Source organism: Biomphalaria glabrata, chromosome 5, assembly GCF_947242115.1.
Source record: "Biomphalaria glabrata chromosome 5, xgBioGlab47.1, whole genome shotgun sequence".
NCBI lineage: Eukaryota > Metazoa > Mollusca > Gastropoda > Planorbidae > Biomphalaria > Biomphalaria glabrata.
This window is the reverse complement of record NC_074715.1, coordinates 25,667,310-25,691,556: the sequence shown is the minus strand read 5'-3', so window position 1 is coordinate 25,691,556 and position 24,247 is coordinate 25,667,310. Positions and strand designations below refer to the sequence as shown.

The 24,247-nt window shown below is 37.5% G+C and overlaps 1 protein-coding gene across 5 annotated transcripts in view; it reads left to right on the top strand.

Annotated features, from left to right (window-relative positions):
- LOC106062601 (NACHT and WD repeat domain-containing protein 2-like) overlaps window positions 1–24,247 on the top strand; it is a 42,146-nt gene that overhangs the window by 9,832 nt on the left and 8,067 nt on the right. For 4 of the 5 annotated variants that reach the window (XM_013220903.2, XM_056029703.1, XM_056029704.1 and 1 more), the window contains 9 exons: window positions 2,542–2,630; window positions 4,426–4,545; window positions 6,442–6,654; window positions 7,347–7,491; window positions 8,789–9,169; window positions 11,821–12,017; window positions 12,425–12,633; window positions 13,560–15,238; window positions 17,151–17,460. In XM_013220903.2, coding sequence (XP_013076357.2) covers window positions 2,542–2,630; window positions 4,426–4,545; window positions 6,442–6,654; window positions 7,347–7,491; window positions 8,789–9,169; window positions 11,821–12,017; window positions 12,425–12,633; window positions 13,560–15,238; window positions 17,151–17,460 — 3,343 coding nt within the window. Of the gene's footprint in view, window positions 1–2,541; window positions 2,631–4,425; window positions 4,546–6,441; window positions 6,655–7,346; window positions 7,492–8,346; window positions 8,638–8,788; window positions 9,170–11,820; window positions 12,018–12,424; window positions 12,634–13,559; window positions 15,239–17,150; window positions 17,461–24,247 lie in introns of those variants that run through there. The other variant, XM_013220909.2, reaches the window with a different exon arrangement.

Below are 24,247 nucleotides of genomic sequence, written 5' to 3'. Positions count from 1 at the left end.
AGCTCGTATGGAGGTATACACTTTAAAGTAGTCACTTCTTGTACAAGCTCGTATGGAGGTATACACTTTAAAGTAGTCACTTCTTGTACAACCACGTCTGGGGGTATACACTTTAAAGTAGTCACTTCTTGTACAACCACGTCTGGAGGTATACACTTTAAAGTAGTCACCTCTTGTACAACCACGTCTGGAGGTATACACTTTAAAGTAGTCACATCTTGTACAGCCACGTCTGGAGGTATACACTTTAAAGTAGTCACTTCTTGTACAGCCACGTCTGGGGGTATACACTTTAAAGTTGTCACTTCTTGTACAACCACGTCTGGGGGTATACACTTTAAAGTAGTCACTTCTTGTACAACCACGTCTGGAGGTATACACTTTAAAGTAGTCACTTCTTGTACAACCACGTCTGGAGGTATACACTTTAAAGTAGTCACTTCTTGTACAGCCACGTCTGGGGGTATACACTTTAAAGTAGTCACTTCTTGTACAGCCACGTCTGGAGGTATACACTTTAAAGTAGTCACTTCTTGTACAACCACGTCTGGGGGTATACACTTTAAAGTAGTCACTTCTTGTACAACCACGTTTGGGGGTATACACTTTAAAGTAGTCACTTCTTGTACAGCCACGTCTGGGGGTATACACTTTAAAGTAGTCACTTCTTGTAGAACCACGTCTGGGGGTATACACTTTAAAGTAGTCACTTCTTGTACAGCCACGTCTGGGGGTATACACTTTAAAGTAGTCACTTCTTGTACAACCACGTCTGGGGGTATACACTTTAAAGTAGTCACTTCTTGTACAACCCGTCTGGGGGTATACACTTTAAAGTAGTCACTTCTTGTAGAACCACGTCTGGGGGTATACACTTTAAAGTAGTCACTTCTTGTACAGCCACGTCTGGGGGTATACACTTTAAAGTAGTCACTTCTTGTACAACCACGTCTGGGGGTATACACTTTAAAGTAGTCACTTCTTGTACAACCACGTCTGGGGGTATACACTTTAAAGTAGTCACTTCTTGTAGAACCACGTCTGGAGGTATACACTTTAAAGTAGTCACTTCTTGTACAACCAGGTCTGGAGGTATACACTTTAAAGTAGTCACTTCTTGTACAACCAGGTCTGGAGGTATACACTTTAAAGTAGTCACCTCTTGTACAACCAGGTCTGGGGGTATACACTTTAAAGTAGTCACTTCTTGTACAGCCACGTCTGGGGGTATACACTTTAAAGTAGTCACTTCTTGTAGAGCCAGGTCTGGAGGTATACACTTTAAAGTAGTCACTTCTTGTACAGCCACGTCTGGGGGTATACACTTTAAAGTAGTCACTTCTTGTAAAGCCACGTCTGGGGGTATACACTTTAAAGTAGTCACTTCTTGTAGAACCAGGTCTTGAGGTATACACTTTAAAGTAGTCACTTCTTGTACAACCACGTCTGGAGGTATACTCTTTAAAGTAGTCACTTCTTGTACAACCACGTCTGGAGGTATACACTTTAAAGTAGTCACTTCTTGTACAGCCACGTCTGGGGGTATACACTTTAAAGTAGTCACTTCTTGTACAACCAGGTCTGGGGGTATACACTTTAAAGTAGTCACTTCTTGTACAACCACGTCTGGGGGTATACACTTTAAAGTAGTCACTTCTTGTAGAACCACGTCTGGGGGTATACACTTTAAAGTAGTCACTTCTTGTACAACCACGTCTGGAGATATACACTTTAAAGTAGTCACTTCTTGTACAGCCACGTCTGGAGGTATACACTTTAAAGTAGTCACTTCTTGTACAGCCACGTCTGGGGGTATACACTTTAAAGTAGTCACTTCTTGTACAACCACGTCTGGGGGTATACACTTTAAAGTAGTCACTTCTTGTACAACCACGTCTGGAGGTATACACTTTAAAGTAGTCACTTCTTGTACAACCACGTCTGGAGGTATACACTTTAAAGTAGTCACTTCTTGTACAACCACGTCTGGAGGTATACACTTTAAAGTAGTCACCTCTTGTACAACCACGTCTGGAGGTATACACTTTAAAGTAGTCACTTCTTGTACAGCCACGTCTGGAGGTATACACTTTAAAGTAGTCACTTCTTGTACAGCCACGTCTGGGGTTATACACTTTAAAGTAGTCACTTCTTGTACAACCACGTCTGGGGGTATACACTTTAAAGTAGTCACTTCTTGTACAACCACGTCTGGAGGTATACACTTTAAAGTAGTCACTTCTTGTACAACCACGTCTGGGGGTATACACTTTAAAGTAGTCACTTCTTGTACAACCACGTCTGGGGGTATACACTCTAAAGTTGTTGATTTCAATTGAAATCTTGAAACTAAAAAAAAATGGTGTAAACGCTTGAAAGAAAAATTGTGCGAGCTTCACGCGAGAATTCCGAAGCTTTTGGCGAGATTTCGCTGATAAGATTCAGCCATGGCTGTTTAATCCGGAGTTTCCCGGACAATTTCACCCTTGACTGTGTGCCGCCCGCTTGGTTTACATGTGATGTTGGTGTTGATTCTTTCAGATACGGTGACAGAGAGGGACGCCTTTGTGGGACGTGTTTACCCCAGGCTTAGAGCCTACTGCAGGGACAAATATGGCATGGAGCTCCAGGTATGTCTGTCTGCGTGTCTGAGTCCTGTTACCAAACATCAAAGACTAAAGTCGTCACGGAGTGTCTCGTGAGTCACGGGGGACAGCAGTGCGATACGAGTGTCTAGCTTGTATGTGCACAATTTGAAAATGCATGCATGTGTGCAAAAATAAATTTTAAAACTTAAAAAAAACAACAAGTGCTCTGGGTTTGGGCTTTGGTAAATAAAACTTTATTCTTGAGGCATCAAACTCAAAGATTTTGGGTGACACATTTATTTTAAATAAAAAGAAAAGTAACTTTTCAATTATGACTTGTTTTTAAATCTTTTGGCTGTCAACGAATTAAAATTTCATAATGTCTTAGCCATCCCCTGATAATTAGGCTCTTTGACTTTTGACTATTATAATAAAAAGAGGACTTTGGAAAAGTTGAACAAAGATTTTAATTTCAACGTTAAGCTACGAAAGTGAGTACTTTTTAGTTCCAATCTTTCAAAAACCAGCAAGGACATATACTTTGTTGTAGTTGTGTCAAACTGGAAAGCAGCTGCCAAAACAAACAACAACGAGAAATTCAATATATATTAGTATTAAAAAAAAAAGAAATTAATGAACTATAACTGAAGAGTGTTGAGAACAAAATATGTGGGGGAACAAATAAAGCAAAAAAGAGGCAAAGTGAGAAAAGAGGGAGAGAAAGGAGAGAGAGAGGAGGGAGTAAGATAGAAGGGAGAGGAGAGAGCGAGAGAAGTAGGGAGGGAGGGAGACAGAGCGAGAGAAAAGGAAGAGAGAGCAGGGAGAGTGCGAGAGAGAGAGAGAGAGGAGGGAGAGTACGAGAGAGAGAGAGAGGAGGGAGAAGAGATGTGGAAGAGAGAGGAGCGAGAAGAGATGTGGAAGAGAGAGGAGGGAGAAGAGATGTGGAAGAGAGAGGAGGGAGAAGAGATGTGGAAGAGAGAGGAGGGAGAGTGAGAGAGAGGGAGGGAGGGAGAAGAGATGTGGAAGAGGGAGGAGGGAGAAGAGATGTGGAAGAGACAGGAGGGAGAGTGAAACAGGCATAAAAGGGCATACATAGAGCGAAAGGGAGGCGAAATAGAGTAATAGGGAGTGAGCGAGAGGGAAGAGAGACAGAGCGCGAGATAGCGAGGGGAGACATAGAGATGAGAGGTAGGAGAGAGAGAGCGAGAAAAAAAAAGGGGGGGGGGGAAGAACGATGGGACAGAAAGAGATAGCAAGAGAGGTTGACAAAGCAAAAGAAAGACGGAGAGATAGAAAAACCACCGAAAGAGTAAGGAAGAGAGCGCTAGAGGGAGACAGATTGTGTTCTCATCGATCCAGCTACTAGACATTCTACTAGAGACATGATCAGATACCTAGGGGAGTTGTATGCCGTCTCGCTAGTCTAGAAATAGTCACTAATGCAATTCTTCCAGACTAAAGATTTGCCCACTTTGAACGTCTTAAAAATTGACCGGAAGTGCAAAGAGATACCGGAAACAGAACGAGGAAATGTGAAACCTTTGATTTGATGGTCAATAGCTAAGAGCAAATAACTCGGGTTTTCACAGTGTGAGAAATACAATGCATATTTCTGCTTGCTTGACCTGGTCAAACTTCAAAAAGTTGTCTTTTTTAAAGTGTTTTGCCTGAGCTTGATATTGAGTGTTAAGAGTTGAGTTTAATCACCTCAAAGATGTCAATCGTTAAAGAGTTGATGAGAATGTGCGCGGCTAAATAAAAAAAATTAAAATAAAAAAATGCTGGTTAATGTTTGTTGATTAGATGTAGAGTCGAACTTGATTTTTTTTTTTTTTAGGTTCTGGATTTGAATTGGGGAATACCACAGGAATTGATAGGTCACCAAACAGACATGACGTCATTAAGTATCCAAGAAATACAAAGATCCTTGGCTTTGTCATCGGGCCCAAATTTTATTGTAAGTACCGGTATCTGTCTACAGTATGGAGTATGGACAATAGATGAGTGTCATTTCTAATGACAATATAATGTATTGTATCCAAAGCACGTCAGTGTAAGATTAGTCTTCAATGTCTGAATTATATAGATCTATATGTTTCTAAAAAAAAAAGTATAAAAAAAGAGAGGTCCCTTAGAGAAGTAAGTTACGTATGTTCTAGAATGTATGAAACTTTTCAGGTTAGGGATTGTTACCCTCAAACGTTGAGATACTGAGAGTTATTTCTCGGAGAGAAAAAAATATTGTTTCTTCTCTTGTTCAAGATCAATAAATATTTAAAATCCTCTTGTCTAAGTAACTAAACGTCTTGACCACTCTGCCAAATGAAACTTAAGTCTTCTCATCTAAGTAACCAAACGTCTTGACCACTCTGCCAAATGAAACTTAAGTCTTCTCATCTAAGTAACCAAACGTCTTGACCACTCTGCCAAATGAAACTTAAGTCTTCTCATCTAAGTAACCAAACGTCTTGACCACTCTGCCAAATGAAACTTAAGTCTTCTCATCTAAGTAACCAAACGTCTTGACCACTCTGCCAAATGAAACTTAAGTCTTCTCATCTAAGTAACCAAACGTCTTGACCACTCTGCCAAATGAAACTTAAGTCTTCTCATCTAAGTAACCAAACGTCTTGACCACTCTGCCAAATGACACTTAAGTCTTCTCATCTAAGTAACCAAACGTCTTGACCACTCTGCCAAATGAGACTTAAGTCTTCTCATCTAAGTAACCAAACGTCTTGACCACTCTGCCAAATGACACTTAAGTCTTCTCATCTAAGTAACCAAACGTCTTGACCACTCTGACAAATGAGACTTAAGTCTTCTCATCTAAGTAACCAAACGTCTTGACCACTCTGCCAAATGACAGTTAAGTCTTCTCATCTAAGTAACCAAACGTCTTGACCACTCTGCCAAATGAGACTTAAGTCTTCTCATCTAAGTAACCAAACGTCTTGACCACTCTGCCAAATGAGACTTAAGTCTTCTCATCTAAGTAACCAAACGTCTTGACCACTCTGCCAAATGACACTTAAGTCTTCTCATCTAAGTAACCAAACGTCTTGACCACTCTGCCAAATGAGACTTAAGTCTTCTCATCTAAGTAACCAAACGTCTTGACCACTCTGCCAAATGACAGTTAAGTCTTCTCATCTAAGTAACCAAACGTCTTGACCACTCTGCCAAATGAGACTTAAGTCTTCTCATCTAAGTAACCAAACGTCTTGACCACTCTGCCAAATGACACTTAAGTCTTCTCATCTAAGTAACCAAACGTCTTGACCACTCTGCCAAATGACACTTAAGTCTTCTCATCTAAGTAACCAAACGTCTTGACCACTCTGCCAAATGACACTTAAGTCTTCTCATCTAAGTAACCAAACGTCTTGACCACTCTGCCAAATGACACTTAAGTCTTCTCATCTAAGTAACCAAACGTCTTGACCACTCTGCCAAATGAGACTTAAGTCTTCTCATCTAAGTAACCAAACGTCTTGACCACTCTGCCAAATGACACTTAAGTCTCCTTATCTAAGTAACTAAACGTCTTGACCACTCTGCCAAATGAGACTTAAGTCTTCTCATCTAAGTAACCAAACGTCTTGACCACTCTGCCAAATGACACTTAAGTCTTCTTATCTAAGTAACCAAACGTCTTGACCACTCTGCCAAATGAAACTTAAGTCTTCTCATCTAAGTAACCAAACGTCTTGGTCCCTCTGCCAAATGACAGTTAAGTCTCCTTATCTAAGTAACCAAACGTCTTGACCACTCTGCCACTAATAATTCCAATTTTAAAAATTATCCCGAAGTTGTTGATTAATACTTGGAAACATCTTGCGCTCTGTTGCAGGCTTTTCTTGGCCAGAAGTACGGGCCACTCTCACTTCCCGATGTCATCTTGTCAGAGGAGTTTGAGGCCATTATGCTGGCCCTGTATGGACATAAAGGTCGTGACACCAGAAAAGCAGATATGCTGGAGAGGTTGTATGATCTCGATGATAACAACATTCCTCCTGTCTATGTCCTGAAGGAGAAATGTCAAATAGTGCCTGAACTCTCCAGTGTAGGTTCAAACCTTTGTGCTATGTAAAGAAATATCTATTTGTAGTTTATAGTACCTGAAATATTTAGAATACTAGTAATTGTGGCTTTTGTTGTAATTTAATGTTGGTTTTTAAATAGACAGACAGACAGATAGATAGATAGATAGATAGATAGATAGATAGATAGATAGATAGATAGATAGATAGATAGATAGATAGATAGATAGATAGATAGATAGAATGGAGAGAGAGATGAGGTGGGAGAGAGAAGAGGGTAAGGAGAGAGAGATACCTATAAAAGACTGTGGGGACACCAAAAAAAAAAAAAAGAGCTAGATAGAACTTGTCTTTTCCTTGCTAATGAAATCATTGAATCCAATCCAAGTTTTGAATTCACGTGTAATGTTTAAGTGACACTGGCGTGAACGTAGGCTAGCGTTATAATGTACGCGTTGTAAGACAAACATCCTCAAGGATAATGTGAAGATATTGTGGGACCATACATTACATATACACATGAGATGGAGGCATGTGTGACACACGGATCAATCCTACGCTTGGTTTGGTTTCCTAAAGACAGGATTTGCAATGAAACATTTGTATTCAAAAGCAGATTTTTAAAGAAATGAACAAGAAATGTAAAACGGAATAAATCTATCTGACCTCAGTGGAGCAAAGTTGCACAATAACACCATTTACTTTTTCTTATCAGTCAGACTCAAGTGAAAGAGAAGTAGGCGGAGCTAAATGGGAGGAGCTTCAGACAGAACTTAGAGCGCTCCTTCACAAAGGGGTGGAGTTAGCACATTTGAATGGTTCATTGGACAGTGAAACCAGAGATCGATACTTGGCTTCAGGTAAAATCTTCCTTTAGACATTGCTATATATATATATATATATAGAATAGAATAAAACAGATTATTTATTTGTTTGTTTTATTTTCGGATCAGATAAGAGTTAAGAGCAATAATAGGCTGCTGTTATTCTATTACTTGTAGGCTGTAAATAAGGAAAGAGAGTGCCAAAACATTAAAAGTTTTAAAAAATGACGACTTTGGATCGTGCGGTCCATAGGGTAGACTCTGTCAAGATTTTCTGTTTCTAATAGTCTAGGGTGAACTATGATATCTCGTGGTCATCGTAAAGGCCAACAACCAACATTAGTAAGAGTTGGATGGGCTCAAGAATGTTCTAGAAAGTATTCTCCGAGATCCGAGCTAGTCAACAGTTTGGAAGTCTAACGCTTTGCTACTCGGACTCAACGCGTCTGTTGTCACCGTGGCTTAATCAAAGATCTTTTCAGCAATCCAAAGTCTTCTTCTTCTGCTTAATGAATGGGACATTTTTTAACAATAATTTTGATTGTTTAATTTTATTTAATTACAATACCTGATTCAAGTCAGAACTTTACAAAACCTTCAGGAACTGGGCGCTGATATCAAAAACAGCTCTAAAGATTTTCATAGAAATTTAACATTTGATGTATATCATTTAGAAAAGAATTACTAGCTTGTTGGACACAAGGGGGAAACTCGAATTTGAACATTATAATTTTTGAAAGAAAAAAATGAATAAATGTAAATCTGGCTTGAGTTCTAGACTTGGATCTATCGCGTTCGGGAATTTCCGAAGGTAAGGCATTATTGATTTAATAGTATAATAATAAATGGAAAAGAGTCCTCTACGTCTAGATTGGCCTAGATTGGAATTATTCAATGAAAAAAAAAGAAACATGGCGTAGTCAACCGTGGCGTAGACCTACCGATATTATGCGAGAACTGAGTATATTTATAGTTGCTTCGCTTATATTATTTCGTAAATCTAATATAGCTTGCATCTAGATTGTAGATCTTCTAAATCAGAAGTCTAGGTCTAGTGTTAATGGTTAGATCTAAATGTCCATATAGTGAATAGACCAATAAATCATCGCACCAGTATGCGATAGCTGAATCAGAAACATCGTATGTTCAAAGTAACTTGTCATTTCATGGGCTCGACACCAGGTTTGAACCAAATATTTTTATAATTTATTTTTAATCGCTGTATACATGTGCCAACTAGTGATGAAGGTATTGTCTTCTTAGAAATGTATTTTTTAAATGTCGTTTGCTTGGTATTCAATGTTTGCATTAGTATGTTACATTTTTTTTTCAGATCTTGAAAATTTGACTTGTTTGGGTTTTGACAGTAACGACGACACTTCCAAGAGATGTGTGCTCATTACCAGGACCATAGCTGATCTGAAGAATTACTCCCAGGAGCCCAGAGCACAATATTTTGCTGACGTCACTTACAACGACATGGAAGAGAGGCTGGAACTGGACCAGGTCAGCGCTGAGAAGCTGGATAGGCTCAAGAAAAACCTGCACGCCCGGATACCGGACTCGACTAGAATCCACTGGGAGGTACTGTGGAGGTATGAAGAGGTGATCCATCCTCAGCTCCACAAGGAGTACCTCCTGACACTGTGCCAACAGCTTTATGAAGTATGCGTTGGTCTGATTGACGAGGATATACCAGTTCCAGAGTTGACAAGTAGGATGGACATAAATCCTATAGTAGTTAGAGATTAGTAAATGTTATTTGTTTTGTACATGCATTGTTATTCAAGGCCACTTGATGTTGTAGAGCTCCATTAGGATCTAGAGAGCTTTGTGCAGAAAAAGAATATATGACCTTGTTTCTTTATTGGCCCTGTTTCTTAATTGGCCCTGTTCTTGATTGACCTTGTTTCTTGATTGGCCATGTTTCTTAAAAGACATTGTTTCTTGATTGGCCCTGTTTCTTAATTGGCCCTGTTCTCGGTTGACCTTGTTTCTTGATTGGCCTTGTTTCTTAAAAGACATTGTTTCTTGATTGGCCCTGTTCTTGGTTGACCTTGTTTCTTGATTGGCCTTGTTTCTTAAAAGACATTGTTTCTTGATTGGCCCTGTTTCTTGATTGACCTTATTTCTTAAATAACCTTGTTCTTGATTGCCTTGTTTCTTAATTGACCTTTTTCTTGACCTTTTTCTTGACCTTTTTTCTTGATTTTGTTTCTTGGCCTTTTTCCTTGATTGACATTGTTTCTTGATTTACATTGTTTCTTGATTGACCTTGTTTCTTAATTGACCTTGTTTCTTGATTGACATTGTGTCTTGATTGACCTTGTTTCTTAAAAGACATTGTTTCTTAATTAACCTTGTTTCTTAAAAGACATTGTTTCTTGATTGAACTTGTTTCTTAAATAAACTTGTTTCTTGATTGACCTTGTTTCTTAATTGACCTTTTTCTTGACCTTTTTTCTTGATTTTGTTTCTTGACCTTTTTCCTTGATTGACATAGTTTCTTGATTGACCTTGTTTCTTGATTGACCTTGTTTATTAATTGACCTTGTTTTTTGATTGACATTGTTTCTTGATTGACCTTGTTTCTTGATTGACCTTGTTTCTTGATTGACCTTGTTTCTTGATTGACCTTGTTTCTTAATTGACCTTGTTTCTTAGTTGACCTTTTTTCTTGATTTACATTGTTTCTTGATTGACCTTGTTTCTTGATTGACCTTGTTTCTTGATTAACATTGTTTTATGATTGACCTTGTTTCCTGATTGACCTTGTGTCTTGGTTGACCTTGTTTCCTGATTGACCTTGTGTCTTGATATCTTCTCAATGATGTACTGCTCAACAAAGGAAACCCCCAAAAAAAGTTGTTTGCAAATGATACGCTATTACTGAGGTGTTGGTATGTTGTTATGCTGTAGTGTAGCGATTGGCCAGCAAACAAAAAGGGGGAAAGGGAAAGGAGGGGGGGGGAAGAAGAAAAGAAGAAAAGTGAGAACAAAAAATACTTATTATTTGTTTCGTTTTATGTAAGGAAGATAAATTTTTGTCATGACGTGGAAAAGTTATTTTTAAGTGACCTAATTCCTCCGTTTTGACAAGGTAATAATTCGAAGTAGGTATGTAGAATACACTTGTCCCGGGCGGCTGCGATACGGTTGTAACGTTGTATCACTGTGACCCTCCCTGGCATAAGGCGCCTATTTAAGGCGCATGACACGTGGTTATCACGTGACTGCATTGTGAAGTTGACAAATGAGATACAGAAACCAAGAGGCTTTTCAAGCCAACGCAAGGGGACTATCATGCCAGGGCGCCACTTGTAAAGGCGATAAATTGTCATCAAGACAAACAAGATGTTTAAAAATATTTATGTATCAATTTAGTATTTAGATATGAAGAAAAGATCGAATACAGCTCAGGTTGCAGTAACTTAAATATGAAGCTGGGTTTCGTCATTTTAAATCATTAGCGATTTTTAGCTTGTAGAAATTCGAAATGGACCAGTGAAAAGACAATGAAAAATGAGACCAGTGAAAAGGCGCTAGAAAATAAACATCTAAATGCCAAAACTGACTAACAGAAGACAGCAGGTCAAGTGAAATAAGAGGACGATGTTGTGTCGGTCTTTCGTCAGAACTGAAAATGTCCAGCTTTATAAAAAGCGTTTTAAAACATCTGCAGCAAGAAAAAAAATGCAAGATTCACACAACTGAACATCTTATTTCTTCATTTTAATACTTACCAGTTTAATACTTAGCAGTTTATTTCTTACTTATTTAATACTTAGCAGTTTATTACTTACCAGACATTGAACATTTCTTTTCAACCAGGATAATGATTAATAATTAAGATCTTCAAAAGAACTGTAAAAATTTGTGTTTGAAATTTGCGGGTACAAGATGTTGCTCTGTAGTAGAAACGAAATTTAATCTAAAAATATCTGTACATCTTCTTACTTTTATGATCTGGTTTGGATAGATTCTGTTTACAAGACATACTCTATAAGTATGTAAAATAAACCATTTATTTTGTAACTATTTGTACACGGCGATATGTCTGAGATTTCCACTAACACATATTTCCATATCCTTGATATCTTGTCTCAATTTTGAAGTCTAACAGAAACCTGTGTACCTACGTGTACCTATATGTACCTATGTGTACGAAGTAACGGTCAACTATTATGTACAAACAATGTACGTTAGCGATTATGTGTAAAATAGTATCCATATTTGAAAAGTCGGTGATTCGTTACTTCTGTGTTTGTAAATTTGCTGATACGTCTCTCTATGGGTTTCCAGAAATAGCTAGTTAGGCTCGTTACTCCACTGATATGTTTTTGTTTATTTATGTGTCCTCCCCAGCCGGGCATGGCGTGTACGATGAAGCTGTCCAGCATTGGTCAAGATGCCGGTACACAGCTGCAACGTGCATGTACAATCAGGAGACATTACTCAACCGTCTTAGAGAGTACCTCGTGGGCAACCTCACCACGCCATTAGTGGTCTATGGGGCGCCAGGTTCTGGAAAATCCAAAATGATCTCAAAGATGGCGTTTCACGTAAGTCCTGACCAACCCATTACAATAAACAACGAGGGGTCTTATTATTTTGTATTGGACTCAGAAGTTTTGACTTAAAGAAGGGATAGAATCTAATTGTTTTTTTTTTTGGTTTTGTTTTTAATGATACGTAATTGTCCTTTACTCAAATGTCCTCCATACAACAGTCATCTTTTCAACAGTCGTCTTTTTAACAGTCCTCTATTCATAAGTCCTGTGTTCAACAGTCTTCTTTTCAACAGTCCTTATTTCAATACTCCTTTATTCAACAATCTTCTATGTAACTGTCCTCCATTAAACTTCCCTCTATGTAACTGTCCTGTATTCAAAAGTCCTGTATTCAAGAGTCATCCTATTCTCTATTCATCGTTTCTTAAAAAGAATTTCGTAAAATAACTTGTCTACAGATCTCTGAACTATTAACTGGAGAGTACATCTTCATATTGAGGTACATTGGTCACACTCCAAAGGCCAACGATCTCCGACAACTGCTTGTCAGTATCTGTCAGCAGATAGCACTGACCACAGACAGACCGGAAGAGGAAGTGCCGCTAGAGTTGAAAGAAGTGATCAAATACTTCCAGAGACTTCTAGCTTCTATCCCATCAAACATCCGGTAACTTTGTTGTAAACATTTAGGAAAACTATCTAGTTAAATATGCGTCTGTGTATTTAAACATAGTTTGGTTTACAAACATTTATTCAATGTTAAGTTTCAATATTCTTTATATATTCTAAACAATACACTAACACAGTGTTTCAACATTTGCAATAGCATGACGTTTGTTGCAGCTTCCATAAATACAAAGTACTATTTGTTTTCTAACACCAAAGAGCTTGGTGAACTCTTCAAATGAAGCACATAAAGAGAATGCACAAATGCTTTGAAAAACAATTACCAGTTAATTTATTGCAAATTTATTTATCCGTTAAATATCCTAACTTTATTTTTACTCAGCAGGATAGCCTCCCGTATTGTACTTTTTAAACCTACGAAAAATGTCTGACCTATTTGAGCATATTTAAATTTTGAAGGTTTCAAAGAGACCAATTATAAACTCACCTCTCCTTAGAACCGCCTTTGCAGGCACCCAATTCAGAATTTGAGTCAAATATAAAAGAAGAAATAATAATTCAATGAAATAATTCATCAAAGTAAAAAAAAAGAATCCTCAGAATTCACAAGGAAAGTATCGAAAATCATTTCTACAATAAAATCAAACAACATCTCTCTCTCTCTCTGTCTCTCTTTCTCTCTCTCTTAGTCAATGTATCTTCCCTCTCTCTCTCAGTTTTGTCTATGTCCTTTTACATTCTACACTTTTTTCGTATCCATGAACGCATGACAACAAACAAAAAATCATGTCATCATTTCTACCAGCTTGCACGTGGTCAGTACATACTAAAAGGAGAAGTGTGTACAATGTTAATGAGAAGGAGGAGGATACAGCAGGTTTATAAAAATATTGATCTACATTTTATATGTAGTTGTTGTTTTTTACAATTCAGACTTCTTGATCAAAAAATGAAACCTATTTACAGATTGGTGATCATTTTAGATGGCCTGGAACAACTTCACAGTGATTCTCATTCTTTAATTCTGAACTGGGTTCCATGTACACTTCCTCCTCATGTGAAGCTAATCATGTCCATCAATTCCACGGCAAGAGATCTCCTGGAACAATTCACGCAGGATGTTCTGCCTGAGAATCCCGAGTCCTTCCTGGAGATGGTATCAGCCACGGTCGACGAGTGTGAGGACATGTTGAGCCAGCTGCTCATCTCGGTGGACAGGTCAGTGACCAACACACAGATGGCGGTCTTGAAACGAGTTATTGAGGGAGAACCTCTGCCACTTTACGTCGAGCTGCTGGCAAATCTTGCTAAGGACTGGAACTCTTTCACCGATGTCAGCAGCGTTTACATCCCTTTGAATTGCGAGGATGGAATTCGAGATCTTTTGGATAGGCTGGAAAAAAAACACGGCTACATGATGGTGTCGAGAGCCTTGTCTTACATCGTGGCATCTTCCAGTGGGCTTAGTGACTGTGAAATGGAAGACGTCCTGTCTCTTGACGAGGACCTTCTCAATGAGATATACCAAGACTTTCACCCCACTGTTAGGCGAGTTCCGCCCATGAAGTGGCTGATGCTGAAGAGAGACATTGAATCCTTTCTATCCTACAGGGAGTCCGACGGTGTCACAGTAACGACTTGGCAACATGAAAGCTTTAATCACGCTATAAACTCTCGGTACTTGTGTAACGACGCAACCTTCACCTTGGTGCACTCCAATTTGGCAGACTATTTCCTCGGCACCTGGTCAGCCCGGACGAAACCAGCTTACCTTGAGAATGGGAAGAAGTTACCGGGCAACGCCACCATCTCCGACAGGAAAGTACCCTCCCAGCCACACACATTTGGGGAAAGCAAAGATGGTCTCATGAGGTTCAATAAAAGAATGTATAACCAGGTACCCAGGCACCTTCATCTCTCAGGCCGATACAAAGAGCTCAACAATCTGGCCTTCTTTAACTACGAGTGGCTGTACAGCAAAACTAGAGCCCTCTCTCTTCAACATGTCATGGATGACTTCGAGCTGAACCCAATCGAAGAGGTCGGCTTCGTGGAAGAAGCTCTGAGAGTATCCAAGCATATCATCGAGGACGATGTCAACAGTCTTCCTATAGAAATTACTGGCCATCTGCTGCCTTACTACGCCTCGCACTCAAATATACGGTCTCTCATCCGACAGTGCGATACTGACGGGCTCCAGCAGTGCGCCTTGGTCCCAAACTTCCCTTACCACCACGTACCAGGGACATCGCTGGAGTACACTTTGGAGTGCCCAAACGTGACAGAAGACATCCTTTACCTGCATGACGGCAGACACTTGGCTTGTAAACGAAAAGATGATCCGTACATTCACAGGTTTGACCTGAAGTCCGGGGACGCGGTGAAGCCAGTATTTGTATCTATTGGTGAACTATACTTGACGCCCGACAACAAGTACTTTATCATTGTGGATCACGTGACTGAAAAAGCCATCAAAATCCACGAAGCCGAGACGGGCACTTTCCTAAAGCAGATCATTCTCCTGAACCATATCCAAGGAAAGACAAGTCTGTACAAAAAAGGACCACTAAGTCTCAATAACACTCACCTTTGTGCTGTAGTTACACTGGCCAACAGTGTTTTGTGTATCTGCAATATTCCTTCAGGTAAATTTGTTTTTTTACATAGTTAAGTGTCCCTCTTATTGTTATGTGTCGGAGAGAATGTCTTTTTTTTGTGGCATTCAAATTTTACCATGTAAGATAGACAAAATTGCGTATATACGTAGGCTTGTGAAGTGTATTTTGGTGTTTCAAATGTAACCATGAGGAAAGTAGGGCGGATGTGTTTGGTTGCGTTTACTGAAACCATAATGTGGTCTGTAATAATTCAAGTTACTGTGAAATTTGACAAGTGAGACAAGCGAGAGACTTGATACAGAAAAGACAAGGAATGTTGTATCTTGTTTCAATGATATCCTTTGAACTTATGTTTCTAAGGACTTCTACCCTCGTTGAATCGGTATATATATATTATACATATATACTGTGTTTTGTTTCAAGAGAAGTCTGCTCAAGCTGACTTCATAAAGAATTAAATGCTCTAAACATTAGTTTAGTTTTGCTACCTATCTGAGACTATCAATCCAACCACCAAGTGTCAACACATACCTACAAAAACAACATTCGAGTCTAGAGTACATAATATTCTTTTTTTTAGAAACACAGCTTATATTACTTGGAGGAAGAGGACTATTTAATCGCTGAGATATCTCTCAATAGTGCAATGCTTATTTCCTTTTTTCTATATGAAAAAAAAAATACATTAACTAATTGATTAACTAATTGTTTAATTTTGAAGTCATGTATTGTCATCGACAATCAGTGCCAGATGTAAGTGAGGGCAGGCCCCGGGGACTCCAAAAGAAAGGAGCCACCATGAAAAGAGATTTCAAAATATAATATCCTAAGGATCTTTTAAATTGTTTTTTTTTCCAACATTTTTCTCGCTTTGTAACGGCTGGCAAAAATGCCCTTGATTAAGAAGTTCATCTTGTAGCATGCTCGAAATCTGATCTTATATAATACAGACGTTACTTCAAAAAAGAATATGATTGCGTCCTCCGCGTCTTGCATTTAGTCATGCATATTAACCAATGTCCTAAATTCTGCTAAGTCACTGGTTTTCCTGGCTAGCTCATGCAACCCAAGCCATGCTCTAATAGCACTACGGAAGAAGGAGTACTTGCACAAATGTGTCCAAGTCTATGGAACGAGGAATGTGCCTTTAATAAGTCAATGCAGCTCCGGATTTACGACAGCGCGTCTACCAAGGGCCTTACCATCCGCAAACTTAAAAATATACAATTTTTAAAACTTAAATATGCATAGTAAATATTTTGTTTAAAATTCTTCTAAAACATAGCATGATTATTGATATAATTAATCATTAAAGCATTAAAAAAAAAGTGGCCGTCACAAAAATCCTGCCCGGGGCCCCCACACACCTAAATCCGGCCCTGTCGGCAATGAGTTTGGACAATTGCACAATTTGGATTTGATTTGAGAAGGGGAAGTGGGAAAAACAAAAGTGTAAAAGAATCTACCCAGAATCTACCCAGAATCTACCCAGAATTTACTCCTCAACAAACTGTCAGGTGTACAACAACAAAACCAGCCAAACAAAAAACGAATCATTTCAAAACACAAAAAGGCTTATCTAAGGGAAAGAACCGCTAATTACTGACAGTTATCTTAAAAAAGAAGGGTTTGTCTCTCTTCTAAAAACAAAATTAATCAATTAATACTAATTGATCAATTTATTGTTTAATTTTTTATTGATTCGTGCATTGTAATCGACTATGAATAATTATGCAAAATTTCAACTTGATCCGAGAATGGGAAGTGGGACAAAAACGTAATAAGGGAATTAAATTCATATATATATATTCACATCTCCCATTAAATGTCATGTATTTCTCTTATTTCAATATGAAACAAAATAATTAATCACCAATAATTAATTAATGAACTGATTTTTTTAGATTCATGTACTCTGTACTTACTATCAATACGTTAGGTGAGGTGGTGCATGTGCTGCCCCTGGAAGGGAAGGCTCACGTCTGCCAGATAAGTCCAGACGGTAGAAGTGTCTTCTGCAATGCCAACGCCTTCCTTTTGTCCATCGACCTGATCACTCTGCAGCCTCTTCTGAACATTCCTATAGGCAGCCAACCCAACAACATAGTCTTGACCCAAGATGGACTGCGTGGCTATCTCAGCAATGACCTAGACACAAGGCTGACAGTCATGCACATGAATGGCGACCACGTGGACATGATCTACAGGGCGGTGCTAGAAGACAAGATGCCAGGGGACTGTATCCAAAAGTAAGTCACTGCATGATACTTAGGGACAAGTTTAAATATACCTGTGAAGAGCCGTTCTATTGGAGTGCTAGATGTGAAGATATTTCGATGTAAAGATGTCTTGAGGGTTACTATAGGATTGTGTTCATAAGGCAATGCTCTTCTGATATTTTGATTTAGTAAAGATTTCTACTTCAAACATCTACTAAACACTTATACAAGATTTTCAAACAAAGAAGATCCTTCAAAAATAAATACAAAGTTTCAATTCTGAAACAAGGACTCGCTGAAATAAAATACATAATGTAAAAAAAATTATGCAAGTTAACTATTTCGTTCAAGCTCGTAATTAAAACTAGATATAACAAGATTACAAAGAGAGTTTGTATTATCGCACAAACTCAGAGGCGGGCCCCATCGAATTCAACAATGGACAAGAAATATTCCAGCCATGGACTTGTTTTGATCCTTGAAAATAATAAAATCAAAAAATCATTGGGCACTTAAATAATAATAAAATAATAAGATACAAAATTCATTTCAGGGAAAGAATCGCAATATCACTGAAATTTTTCTCAATACTACAATGTTTAACTCGCTTTTTTATATAAAACATAATTACTTAATAACCACTAATTGAGTATCTAATTGATAGTTGTTTTTTATTGATTTGTGTATTTTCATGGACTATGGATAATTTTGTAAGCGTGTACATTGATCCCAGAAAGGGAAGTGGGAGATGTATAAAATTTGTACCGGACAGACAGAAGCAGTGAGTTAATATAAAAAATATTTAAAGGCCTACACCTACATTTACAGTGGAGTTAGTCTCTCGTACTAGAACACAACTGTCAAAGACTGTAGGTAGTGTGGATGTACCGTAGTTACTGAGTTCACTTTCGTGTTCACTTTGTTAGAATACAGGGAACTCAAAATAAACAAATTCTTTCCAAAATCAATGCCTCCTTTATGAAGCTGATGGTGGTGTATAACTTCTCATTCTATTTATTTCTTGAAGTGTCATTGTTCTTTAGTATGTATACCATGCCATTTAGGCTTGCTCAGTCCTATTTCTATTCTATTTAAGCAAATTTTAAATATTAAGATGGTTCTTAAAATGTACATAAACGTCTATCTATATATATAATTCTCTTCATGGATAAACAGTTTGGACGAGAAAAAGACGAAGTAAAGGAAAGATCACTCTTTTATTTCTACGGATAGAGTTATCCAACGAAAAAAACAAGAGGGGGGGGGGGGAGAACAAGTAGTCACAAAATAACAGGGCCGGACCGTTATGACCAAGAAAGATCACTTTTTTTTTTTATATTTCTACCTGACGTAAAAAAAGAGGGGGGGGGGGGAAACAAGCAATCTGTTAGAACTATCGAGGCGACAGAGAGCATGGCTAAGAAAAAAAAAAGGAAGGGGAGAGCAAGTAGTATTCACCCGTCACTACGAATGGCTGCCTGTTCGTGCGGTTTGCGCGCTGGACTGTCGTTTGGATTTATCGATAGTCCCGGGTTCAAACCCTGCCCGCTCCCATCTCCCTTCGTCCTGCGGGAGGTTTGGACTAGGAAGTAAACTATCTTCAACTCTGAAGTAACATCCGAAACATGTAAAACATTTTACAAACAAACATTTAACAAACACTAAATAGCAGAGCCGGACGTAATCATTGTGACCAAAGAAGTCATGAAAAGAGAACAAGTAATCTACTATGTATATTCACCCGTCACTAAATAGCAGGACCGGACTTAACCAGTTGTGGGGCCCTATGCGAAATGGATTTCGCGGTGTCAAGTTTGGGTAGGGAAGCGGATAATAAGTGAAATTTAAGAGTTTGTATTAGAAAATAAATTCGTCTATGCATTTTATTCATTCTTTACTACTAGCCTTGCGTGGAGCAAAGTCATACAGTATATCATAAAAATTCTGTTTCCTACATATATCACGCTCAAAAGCAAGAATTACCTAATGCTTCAATCTATCTTTGAGAATTGTTGACCTCAAGTAATTCTTCATTAGTTTGAGGCGTGATAAGCTTCTTTCACCAGAGTACACAATTACGGCTAATGCATTATGCCGTTTTTATTTATCGCGCTTAGGATTGGCGTTTTCCATATTGAATGACATCCCAAAATGACAGTTTTATTTTTGTCTATATATTTCCGTATGTTTTTAGGGACTTTTTCGTATATTTTGCAATTTCGGGAGATTTCCAGGTGCTCCTGGTAAATCGATAGGAGGGCGCGGGAAATCTGTTATAAAATGGTTTTATTTAATAATTTATACACTTTGAATTAGCGCGTGTCCTATAAAAGTGCGGGGCCCACTGCGGTCGCATAGGTTGCAGCGGCCTAAGGCCGGCCCTGCAAAATAGCGGAGTATGCTACGCTGCCGGTCGACTAGTTGTTTTTTTTTTGCAATAAAACTCTGTACTGAATAGAAAGAAACATTTGAATCGAGTATCGGAATGCGTGTTCAACATAGCCTAACTTCATGTGAATTGTATATTTTGAATAATTATAACAGTAAAACCAGAGAGTTCACTGCGAGGATAATTAGCTCCTAATTTGTTTCCCAAAGATATATATAAACTGTTCATTTTCTGGGAAAATCGTTAGAGCCGATTTCGAGATCCGTGTCAAGGCTCAACCTTGTTCTCCGAATATTTTGCAAGCAAATAAGTAATAAAAACTGTAGCAAGAGTTTATGCGTATTAGACGCAATATTTTACAACTTTATGCGAATTTTAAAAAGTTATATAGAATATGAAATTTCTGTTTGACAACACCCAAAATCTTTTATACTGAGCGTGTGCGGATGTCGCGCAGTGACGTTATCTGTGGGCCCTGGTTTAGGAATACAGTCCAAGTTGAGCAACACTGTATCGAATGTAAGTTATCTGTGGGCCCTGGCTCAGGAATACAGTCCAAGTTGAGCAACACTGTATCGAATGTAAGTTATCTGTGGGCCCTGTCTCAGGAATACAGTCCAAGTTGAGCAACACTGTATCGAATGTAAGTTATCTGTGGGCCCTGGCTCAGGAATACAGTCCAAGTTGAGCAACACTGTATCGAATGTAAGTTATCTGTGGGCCCTGGCTCAGGAATACAGTCCAAGTTGAGCAACACTGTATCGAATGTAAGTTATCTGTGGGCCCTGGCTCAGGAATACAGTCCAAGTTGAGCAACACTGTATCGAATGTAAGTTATCTGTGGGCCCTGGCTCAGGAATACAGTCCAAGTTGAGCAACACTGTATCGAATGCAAGAGGACATACACTTCATCAGAACATGAAGACTTCCCACAGCGCCATTGTCCTGACTGAATGATATCAGCTCCATAAGAGCCCTTGTAAAGAACTGAATGTTTCTCTTAGTTGATTGTGATCACAGGCTGTTTTGTGGGACACATTTTGAAATTGCTTTGATTAATTGGAAGAGTCATTGACTAATGCGGATTAGGTATGTGTGATACGTTTGTTAGAAATATAAATGGATATTCGTAGGATGATAAATCACCCAAAGTAACTATAAATACACAAGAATAAAGTGGGCGTAAGAGTATCTTATCTTATATAATACAGACGTTACTTCAAAAAAGAAGATGATTACGTCCTACGCGTCATGCATTTAGTCATGCATATTAACCAAATTCTGCCAAGTCACTGGTTTTCCTGGCTAGCTCAGGCAACCCATTCCATGCTCTAATAGCACTAGGGAAGAAGGAGTATTGTACAAATTTGTCCTAGCATATGGGATGAGGAATGTGCCTTTATCTTTGGGTATTTTATTAAATTTTGTTTTTGTATTGGAAGATTATGGTTCAGTGTTTTATGTATAATTGCTACTTTACTTTTGAGCCTTCTGTCCTGAAGGCTTTCTAAATTTAGTGATTTTACTAAAGGTGTTACTCTGGTCAAATGTGAATATTCGTTTGTTATGAATCTCACTGCTCTATTTTGTGTCTGTTCCAGTTTCTTAATGTTTTCTTGAGTTGAGGGGTCCCAAACGGAGGATGCATATTCTATTATTGGCCTAACCAAGGTTAAATAACATTTTAGTTTTATGTTCTTATTTGATTTATAGAAATTTCTTTTAATAAATCCTAATGCTTTGTTTGATTTTTTTTGTAGTTTCATCAATATGTGGATTCCATGACAGTTTTTCATTTATTATAACACCTAGGTATTTTGCGTTTTTAGTCTGTGTTACTGGTTTGCCATGAATAAGATAAGTGGAATTAATTTGTTTTAGTTTTTTTGTTACTCTTAACAACTGACATTTTTCTGGCTGGAAAGACATGCTCCAATTTGATTCCCATTTCTGTAATTCATCTAATTCTCTTTGTAAAATATCTGTGTCTTGTGTTGTTTTTATTGTTCTATATATTATGCAATCGTCTGCAAATAATCTGACTTTTGTTCCAACTTCCTGAAGTAATGCAATTTGGTAAATCATTTATGTAAATTAAAAATAGTAGTGGACCCAAGACTGTTCCTTGAGGTACACCTGAGTTTACTGTTATCGTTGTTGATTTAGAGCCATTTATTATTACAGTTTGTTCTCTCCCTATCAGAAAATCTTTAATCCACTGATGCAGTGGACCATTAATGCCGAAATATTTTAATTTTTTAAGCAAACTATGGTAGTGAACTTTGTCAAAAGCCTTAGAAAAATCTAGTAAGATAGCATCTATTTGTTCACTATTATCTAAACCTTTTGAAAAATCATCAATTAGTCCTATTAGTTGTGTTTCACATGATCTATATTTTCTAAAGCCATGTTGGTATGGTGTGAGGACATTATGTTTGTCTAAGTGGTTTATGATGTTCCTACATATTATGTGTTCTAGGATTTTACATGTGATGCTGGTAAGTATATATATAATTTATTTTCTACTCATACTATTAATCTATAGAATTTTTCTAGTGAATATGTACAGTAATATTAAATAAATAAATAACTATTACAGACTTAATGTCCTTCCTAGAGTGCACTAGAAGAGAAAATAAAAATAGGACGTCATGGTATTTGTAGATCATTCAAAGTTCTGATTCAACGGCTATTTGTTTTTTCTTTTCCAAAAGGGGACCATTTAATTTTAAAAACTATTCATGCAATTAGGTTTTTCAAACAAATACACCACTTTTAATGAGACACTTCCAGGGATGTGTTTTAAAAGGGTCACTTCTCCATTAATAACTCAAGCTTCATTCCTAGATTCAAGGTCACTTCTCCATTAATAACTCAAGCTTCATTCCTAGATTCAAGGTCACTTCTCCATTAATAACTCAAGCTTCATTCCTAGATTCAAGGTCACGATGGACAAGTCTCAATGGATCATTATAAGCATATATTTTCCATTTATTAAGAAACTCACGGAAGGAAATACTGATTGAAATTTTGTTTTTGAGAAAGAATTTGATACGAACTGTTCTTTAGTTGTAATTTTTAAAAAAAAAGAGAAATACTTTTATAGTGCGCAGTTATGACATAGTCTAGTTAAACATTAGGCTTGACTTGACATTCTAAATAAGACTAAATATCAGATCTAGATATATTTATAATATATAATAAATGTAATGGAAATGTCATGAAGCCGGAAATTTTCCATAGAGTGTTTTTTCTTGTCATTTGTGAATCTCATGCCCTACGTTGTCCTAAGAATACTCTTACCTGTCAAAAGGCAGTACTGCTGCAGAATACCCTTACCTGTCAAAAGGTAGTACTGCTGCAGACCTGCCATATCATCTTGACATTAGTTTAGAGGATTACAATGAATCTTGTTTCCCTTTAACGAACCTCAACCCTGGCAGTGCCAGAACCTCAACCCTGGCAGTGCCAGAACCTCAACCCTGGCAGTGCCAGAACCTCAACCCTGGCAGTGCCAGAACCAGAAATTGACTTTTAATTTACTTGCATTATAATAATAAAAAAAATAATAATAGTAAAAATGTATTTTAAACAACGTGATAGTGCACTTTAAGAAGAAAATTAAGTCTGTAATTGTTTAATTGTTTTTTCTTTCTTTAATATAACCGTACATACCCACTAATCGAATTACATAAATTAATAGTAATAATAGTATAAGTAGACAATAATTTAAACACCACAAGGTTACCGTATATCTTAAATAAACTAGTGCTTACGTTGGGTGATTAATCATCCTACGACTATGTATTCATTTAAGATGAATTAGTCAATGAATCTTCTAACAATTCAAGGAAGTTTCAAGATGTGCCTATGAAAATAGCTCGATATCACAGTCGACTTTCTGCCGAGTAGGATAAACATTATTATTATTGAAAATCTTAACAGGCTAGAATTAAACAATAAGCGTTAATGTCAATGTAAATGTGATCCTTCTTGAATGGATTATATTGCACAGTAAAAAGATTTGTATTGGCCTTTTTTTTTTGTCTTAGCTCAGACACCAGAAAATAATATAAGAACAATAAATATAAATTAACTAGCATTACCTCCATGGTATATATATCATATGTTCAATATGAACACCTCCCTTGGTTTTGTAACTTATAACAATATAATGGACCCTCTCTCTGGAGGAAATTATGCAAAAAAAAAAAAAATTAAAAAATATCTAAAAAACGTAAACTTTAATCTTGTAAATTTGTTCTAAAAAACAAACAAAGTTTAGATGCACAGTAATATGTTTCATATTTACTGTTGGAATTATTTGATTTTAAGGTTTAGATCTATAATACATATTCATCTCAATCTAATCTTTTATTTGATATGACTGCCGTTTCTGTATCCGAATATAGTCGTAATGAAATGGTA